This window comes from Nestor notabilis, unplaced genomic scaffold (assembly GCF_000696875.1).
Source record: "Nestor notabilis isolate BGI_N333 unplaced genomic scaffold, ASM69687v1 scaffold14084, whole genome shotgun sequence".
Lineage (NCBI taxonomy): Eukaryota > Metazoa > Chordata > Aves > Psittaciformes > Psittacidae > Nestor > Nestor notabilis.
The window spans coordinates 6,769-15,441 of record NW_009926128.1 but is presented as its reverse complement, the minus strand read 5'-3'; the positions used below and the strand labels follow the sequence as shown (position 1 = coordinate 15,441).

Genomic DNA, 8,673 nt, shown 5'->3' with positions numbered 1-8,673 from the left:
TGAGGTGTCCCTGCTCATGGCAGGGGGGTTGGAACTAGATGATCTTAAGGTCCTTTCCAACCCTAACTGTTCTATGATTCTTACATCCCAAACAACACGAAGTATCTAACTGGATAAATAACAAAACCCAAAACACAAGTACACTCTGAACTGAAAGAGAAATTAGCAAAGGAAGTTGGCTTGCAGATCAGAAGCCGTAAGGATGATGTGAAAAATCCCCAAGAATTCAAGCTGATTTCCATAGTAAGAATTACTCATGCAAGAAGCTAAAACCATGAAGCTGCATAAATTAAAAGAGAAGAAAGAAGCAGTGTCACTACGCATGGAGAGTTCTCATCCTGAATGAACTACAGCCCGAAAACTTCTCCCAAGCTCTCCATAAAGATATTGGTAAAACAGCAGGGCAAAAGGGTAAGTAAAAATTAAGATTTATGGCATCCAAAGCAGAGTACAACATGATCCCAGAATGGGGACAAGAGAACTGACATGTAAAATTGCAGTCTGCTAGCAAATACTGTATGGTTAGAGAATAGCAAGTTAAATACCTAATTTTAAAAGCATAGAAATAATCTGGATAACTACAAACCTCAAAGCCTAACTTTAAAAATATTAAAGACTTCAGAACAAAATTTTGAAAACTGAAAATAGGAAAAGATTACAAGACAGCTTTACCAAAGGCAGCTTTTATCTAGCTAACTTGATACCCTTTGAAGTCAGGAGTTATTGAAGTCCAGTACGTATTATCTAGTGTGTTCTCCTTGTTGAGAAAGTAATTTTTTTTTCAATAGAGAGACAAGAAACTATCAAGAAATGAAGAAAATAGAAATTAGTCCTTTAACCTGTTCCCAATAGTCTTTGAAGGGACTTATGGAAAGGGAAGCTATTAAAATGATGTCTGGCATGGGATTCAATGCCTCTCTGTAAAATCACTTCAGTAAATAACGGGGAAGACAAACTATTTAGCCCAGATGTTTAATGCTGGCATTAGATCAGAGAGCTACAAACTGACCATAAAGAGATTAAGGCTAGAGTTTAGACAAAAGGTGACAGAATGAGGTTCTTTAATATTCTTCCGATAGCAGGAGAGTAGACAATGGGAAACTTCACCAGTGCTAAAGTGAACCTTGATTAAATTCTTTAATAGTATTACAGGCTGTGGGTGCCTGCAGTAAACTCAATGGAGTGCACAGGAATGGAGAGGACCTTCTCTGCTATGTTGTATAACATATTAAAATTTGACTCTTCCCTCTCCCACAACATCCTGAAACTCCTTCAAACTGAAGTACCAAAACCCAGACAGACTAGGCATTGTAATGCTTCCCAGAACTCTACATGTTACTTATGACCACACCAACAGAGATTTCAATGGACTTCCCTTAAGGATGAATTTAGCATCATGCTTTATAAATGTACCCAGTATCAAAAGTCAGCATCCAAGACTTAGAATATGATCAATGCAACACTAACATGCAGAGTAGCGCCCAAAAGGATTGCCAGCATAATCCAGCACACCATATAAAGGCGTACTGGTGTAAACCTCTGCCGAAAGAATGAGGGAAAATACTATGTAAAGTCTGTAAGGTCAAACAATTTCCCCTCAATTTTAGATTGCCTTTAAAGAAAAAGAGTAAGATGTCTTAAGTGTTACAAGGGACATTAGAAAAATAATTGTCCGCTGTGCTCATGTGTCTTCTGGGCTTAAATTACTGGCGACTCAAGTGGCTTGTAGTCAGGATTATCTTAATGCCACGTGATGGCGCCCTGGCACCAAAAATGATAGTACTTTCCTCCTCCCGTCCCTCCCCCCCTCTTCGCTCACATAGTAAAGTTCCTGTAACTTAGTATTGCTAGTCCCTTTTCTTACCTCGGGATGAAAGAAAATTTCAGGTCCAAGAAACCTTTCATAACCGACATCTATAACAAACTTGGTTTTGTTGATCGCATTGATGCCAGTATACTGTTTGATCCATTTTCGAGGATCTCCATCATACTTTGAAAATTCTTTCACTATGTCAGGGCAAATGTAACAGTATTTCTCCTGTTAGGAAATACCATATATTTAAGATCGCCAAAATAATTACTCAGTCATTAAATGCAAGTAACAACACAATCAGAAAACAAAAATATTTAAGTATTTTTACTGATGGGGCTGTTCAAGAGATGTTCTCACCCAAATGACTACTGAAGACTCAACCCTACAAGACAGTGCACGACCTATTTGTTTCAGTAAGATTACATGCTGACTCATCTAGATTAGTCTCTCAAAATGAAAACACGACAACCACTACATCTGTGATGATCAAGAAGTTCAGCAGCAAGCTTTCAAGTTCAGACCACACAATCACCCCATTGACATTACATACATCTATTTTTTTATTACATTAAAAAGCAAATTTTAAACAAATCTAAAGCTTAAAATGCTGATTTAATCTGCAGAACACTCCAAACAGTCTAGCATGAAGGCTTTCTTCCTCCTTCTTCTTCACTTGATTGGATAAGTCACCAGAAGCTTGCGTAATTGCATACACTGCCTACATGTGCATTTTTAAGAGAGCCACTGGCAACTTGTTAAAGCCAAAAAATTATCTCAGAGAGTTTTATTTATGTATTTATTAAGAGATAAAGAAGGGTGTACCTTTATGGCTTTTGCTGTCTCCAGAGATTGTTCAGGAGGAATTCCCACCTCCCTTTCCCTTAGGAGCTGTTGAATAAAGTAAGTAATATCTCTACCTGCAATAGGAATATGTTTGATGCAACTTCCAATTACATAGCCTTCTGCCTATATAGGAGGAGAAGAAAAAATATTTAGGGAAAAACTTACTGTGTATCAATAATTAATAACGAAACTAACATTCATTTCTATAATGCTTTCTTCTGATTTTTAGATAAAAGTAAAACCTTGAAACTGCAAAATTACTATAAAAATGTGCAACCCAGCAGAAAGGGGATATTATTTTTATTTATAAGACCTTATAACCACATATAAACAGATACTGGTTATCTAATAGATATACAGGTGACAAGACAAAAAAAATCTTGCACATATTAGAAGACAGTCTGATAGATGGTTCCTTTTAGGCATGATCCAGAAAGCAAATGCAATACAAATAGAACACTTGTGTCCTGTTTGGGAGTGAAAATTTAATAGAAAAAGGTATGAAATATATTAAAATTCTCAGAGAATAAAAAATAAATTCAGTAGCATCGATTATAAGCACAATAAAAGCAAGAAATCTATTTACTGATTTTTATTTTTTTTTTCAGTATGCTTTTACTGAAAACTCTGGTATTGCTGAGCCAGTATTATTTATTCTTTTGCCTTTTTTTACACTTTTCAGAGTTTCATTATGGCAAATGCTGTTTTTTCCCCAGCATTTCTCATATGAAGAAAACACTGAGAAGCCCAGATTAATAAAAAATGTGAGATGAAGTTAAAGGGAAGAAAATTTTCATTTCTAAAATAACTGATCACTCAAGCATACTATATGCTTCAGAAATACACAAAATGACATCAACAGAACAGATGTCAGTATGCACAGATAATTCTGTATTTTTAACACCCTAACATAATTAAGCCGTATGAGATCAACTATATATATATCTCTCTCTCTCTCTCTATGAACATGAACATACAATCTTGTAGTTGTTTCCACATAAGCAGAGTGCACTACCTTCTAAAATACAGTAAAATCATATAAAAAGTACATGTTATAACCTATATTAAACAATCAAAATGCAGGACATTTCTTTTCAGACATTGGTGGTATGCAGGAGATCCAAGACCATGATAAGCAGTAACATTAAACAGAACTGAGGCATCACAGTAAGACAAGGTTTTACACAGAAATAGCCTCTAAAACATAGCCTGAAAAACCTTACTGTGACCTTCACATAGTCTGCAAACTAAATTAATTGCAAAAATAAGTTCACAAAATAAAATACAGAGTTTTTAAAACAATCGTAAGGGAGGAAAAATCCCAAATAAGCAACACTAAAAATATAAACTTTCATTTGACACTTATTTAAATCCGTTGTAAACAAATGCTGCACTTGTCCAAACCACTGATCATTTCAGACTGCGTCCTGCTACATACCACAGGAATTACATGGGTCACTCCATCACCACTGTCGATGACAATTCCAGTCAAAGTACGTTCTCCAACCTGCCGTGACGTCCAAGAGGCAGCTAAGGCCAACACTGCCTACACAAGAGAGTTTATATTTAGAAGGATGCAGACTGTGCTAACTTACAGTCTCAGAAAATACTGTTCCAAACTTTTTAGATGTGCATACAGAAGACTATACATACTGCAGCTATACTGCACTTGAGAAGAACATATTCACTTTGTTCACCTGAACAGCAATGTAAAGTCCTGGTATGTTAAATGATTCAAACATGATTTCTGCAAGATATTCTCTGTTTTCTGGAGTGTTGAGAGGAGGCTCTGTCTGCAAAAAGAAAAAGTTCAGAAAAATCACCCCAATAGAGTCCTAAATGTTCATGCACTGATTAGCTTGGTATGGTAATCAAACTTCTACATGTCTCAAAACAGAAAATTTCAAACATAATTCAAACAGTTTAAACAAAGTGATTAAAGCTTTTCAAAACCAAAACCCAACCTGCAGTAGCCTGCATTGCAAAGTGAGCACAATTTAGGTATAATGCAGCTTTGATTATTTTCCTTCTCCCTCTCCTCCCACCCCACAGGTTGCTGAAGAACTACGAGACATTTACAGAAACAAATCCTCCAAGAGAACTACTTGTACATGGAACATTATTTAGTTTTAGTCACACAAAAATATCTTCTTACCCAGTCTCATTAACTCACCATTAGAAAATAGTGATCCTCAGGTTCAGCTCGTAGGTATTTAAAAATGACCTGCTCCATGAATCTCTCCATGAGGTCCCAGTCTTCAACAATACCATGTCGTATAGGCCACTGAAGAAAGAAAACCTGTCAACACTCTAGACCATATGAACAAACCCAGAAACAGGGACAGCCTGACAGGACGTTGGGGTCAGCCTCTTCTCCCAGGTAACAAGCAATAGGACAAGAGGTAATGGCATCAAGCCATGCCAGGGAAAGTTTAGATTGGACATTAGGAAAAATATCTTCACAGGGTAATAAGGCACTGGAACAGGCTTCCCAGGAAAGCGATGGAGTCACCATCCTTGGAAGTGTTCAAAAAACATGTAGATAAGGCCCTCAGTGATACGGTTTAGTGGTGGGTTTGACAGTCCTGGGGTAATGATTGGCCTTGATGATCTTAAAGGTCTTTTCCAACCTAGTTGATTCTATGATTCTGTGAACTTCTACAAGAATGAAAACATCTCATTCTCATGCTTGCCTTATCAAATCCTCCATTCTAATTTAATTTAGAAGAACTATTTGAAGTTACCTCCTGCTCCCAGGGACTTCAAATTGTGATTCTAGCTTGCAGGACTAAAAGCCAGAATCCAGACTCTATTCCTAATACTGCTATTGCTCTATTGCAGGACTGCAATCCTTCTTGTATAAATTTCACAATTTATAAAGTCAAGATTCATACTTGGCTTTAACATGCCTTCCAATCTATAAAAAGTAATAAAGACCATACAGGCTATACATTTTTTTCAACGAGAATTCTGGCAAGGATGATGTTTACATTTTGTTCAACGTTAAGAACATGTCTGACATTTAAGTAATACAGTAGGACATATGAAATATGATTTTTTCCACGAAATTCATAAGCCGGTAACATTTTGTGAGTACAAGAAGTCTTTTACTAGGATATGGAAAATACGATTCACAGAAAAGCCATGCTGAAGACAGCCCTCCACAAAACAATTGTGACAGTCCCTGAAGCAAAGTATCCAACACATTCCCCAGTTCATATGCCATGCTAGGAGGATACACTTTTAGCAAGAATTTAAATATTCAGTGTTTATGACTGTTTTTATAGCTAGTAAATTTGAAAACTGAACAGCTGCACCATATCAATGGATATTTACACAAGGACTCAAGCACCAATCACACAGGACAGCAGTATTAAAACACAGACATTAACAAAAAAGGTAAAGCCACGAACCATATCATGCAGCTTTTAGGAGAGCAACAAAAACACTTTACGAAAAAGCAAATGTTTGGTTTAAGTGGCAATCAAAAAGTCCTACACCATTATATAACAAAAACATGTAACTTTTGAAAGACTTCTTAAAAATACTCAATGCTTACCTTCGTAGCATAGGTAGGTTTATCTATGGCTTCATCTCCTATGAAAAAGTCCAGATCATCAACGCCTTTCATTACCCTCCTCTGAGCCTGGTCACCTACTTTGGCTGATTCTCGGATTGCAATACCTTAAGAAAAAAAAAAAAAACAAACAAACCAAATCAAAATTAAAACTGCTAAATACCAAGTAATGAATATTTATTACTTCTTAATTCTTTCCCAGAAATAAAAACTGGGATACAAAAAGCATAGTTTCCAGAAGAAATTGGGTAAGTGATCCATTGACAAGCCAATATAGCAGAGTTCATTCTCACTGTATCACGGAGGGTTCTGGTCACCCATCGCTCATTAATGCAAATAACAACTCAGAAAACCTTAAAAATGTATTCTGTTGCAGACTGCAGCAGTAACTAAATGCGTGCAAGTGCAGCATTCCAGTAAGCAACATGATTTTCTGAGTTTCAACTCTAGAATTAAGTGAAAGAGCACAGGAGGAGAAGAAAATAAGCTATATACTTCAGAAATAAATATTGGAGTCATTATCCCAGTTGGTGAGGAGGAAGGGGGGAGGGGAGAAAGCAATTTGCAGCACTACAGAGAAATCTTTGGAGACACTTATGTTTCCCATTAGCAGGCTGCAACTATCACCAAAATTATTAGATGATGGCTGCTATAGGGAGGAAGATGAGACAGCAAAAAACAAATCTGGGGCAAGCTATAAATAAAAATGAAACAAAGTACTCAATATATAACCTTATTTATATAAAGGATTCTTTTAATACGTCATAATCAGATCTAAATATCATATAGTAGAAAAAAAAATAGAGTAGGCAGGTATCATCCACAAACATGCCAAATACTATCAGCACCAAAAAATTACTGACAGGCAAACAATTCTTCTGGAAACACATCTAAAGTCCAAGTTTATAGCTTTCTAAAGTGAGATTTATAACAAATTCACAGAAAACTCCTGCTATCCCACTTCTTTAACGTAAGACATTTACATCTTTACCTGTGGTTTGGGCTTGAATCTCTTACAAGATAGCAAGACTATAACCAGCACTGCAGCTACATTTGGTAAAGAGCATGTCCACCTCTATTATTTCCTTATCTTCTTACCTTCTACAGTGAGTAGCTACAAGGCAGTCTAGATGCATGAATAAGTAGTTAATTGACCAAGCTTACAAAAAGGCAGTATTTAGCATAAGTGGAGATAACAGATGCCATTAGTCGTAAATATGACGTCTGTGCTACTATTTATAAATATATACGGCTAAGACAACAATTAAAATCATGAACACCTGAAACATAAAACATTCTAAACAAGTTTAGCATACAAAAAATTAAGAGTAAATCTGCTCAACAAAAGCACATTAAATGGCAGAAACATTTTAATTGGTAAACATTTTAATTGGTAATCTGCTCAACAAAAGCACGTTAAATGGGCAGAAACATTTTAATTGGAAACATTTTAATTTTCATTTTCTAATAGGAATAACTTTTTTGAATATTAGACTGTCTACAGTCCCAGACAATGTAAATAAGGCAGACACCACCTGCACTTCAGTACTTAATTTGATTGGAAACCTTCCCTAGATTATCCAGGCAGTAACCAGAGTGTCAGGTAGACAGGAGGTAAATTGCATTCTGTCTACTCAAGAGTCCTGGCAGAAAAATAATAAAGATAAAAAGGAAATTGGATTGGAGTTCTCTTCATCTTTGTCATAGCAACCAAGAGCTGATTTAATGAGCAGCAGTACTAGCTCACTGCAAACAAGGAGTTCTGTTTACCTACACCCTAGCCAAAGATGCTAACGCAATGACTATCACTTCCCAGATGGACAAGAGACTATGAAGGCAGAGTTCAGAGTTGGAAAGCACATCATTTACTCATGAAAGTGGTCAGTGACAGTGGTGTATACTAGAATTTGGAAGGACAAAAAATTACTCACATGATGGGATAATGAACTGAGGTTCTGTATTTCCTGCATAGCCAAGTTTTGTATACCTAAAAAAAGAATGATCACAAGGTCATTAGATGTAATTAGATGTAAAAATATAAAATACTTATAATTCACAACACAAAGTGAAGACCAAACACATCACGTACCACATCTACATTTTCTGGGTTATGCTTTCAAGTGTCATCCTGCTGAGAAGAAAACTCAGAAGTGGTAAATATTTTAGGCGTTATTTATTTTTCAGACACCTCGAGCTTACAAATTTTGGTAGTGTTTTCCCAGAGTCTGAAAACTGAGCTCTTACTTTCTCCATCTTGTTGATCAGCTATGAGGAAAGATAAGCAGGCCACATTCCACCCTTTGGTTAAAAAAAAAATAGTTGTACAGATCTTACCTTTGGAAAGCTACCATGACCAAAGATGTCATTAGACTTTGCATATTTGCTTTACATTGTCAAATATTGGGGGGGGGGGGGGGGGGGGGGGGGTGTTGACAAAAAC

At 36.3% G+C, this 8,673-nt stretch overlaps 1 protein-coding gene across 1 annotated transcript in view; it reads right to left on the bottom strand.

Annotated features, from left to right (window-relative positions):
* The window catches only part of ACTR3B (ARP3 actin-related protein 3 homolog B (yeast)), a 19,563-nt gene extending 10,979 nt beyond the window's left edge, over positions 1-8,584 (bottom strand). The window contains exons 1-8 of the mRNA XM_010013401.1: positions 8,568-8,584; positions 8,165-8,220; positions 6,216-6,340; positions 4,830-4,940; positions 4,354-4,449; positions 4,095-4,202; positions 2,636-2,779; positions 1,865-2,038 (exon numbers count right to left, since the gene is read on the bottom strand). Of these exons, the coding sequence (XP_010011703.1) occupies positions 1,865-2,038; positions 2,636-2,779; positions 4,095-4,202; positions 4,354-4,449; positions 4,830-4,940; positions 6,216-6,340; positions 8,165-8,220; positions 8,568-8,584 (831 nt within the window). The remainder of the gene's footprint in view (positions 1-1,864; positions 2,039-2,635; positions 2,780-4,094; positions 4,203-4,353; positions 4,450-4,829; positions 4,941-6,215; positions 6,341-8,164; positions 8,221-8,567) is intronic.
* Positions 8,585-8,673: the final 89 nt, after the last annotated feature.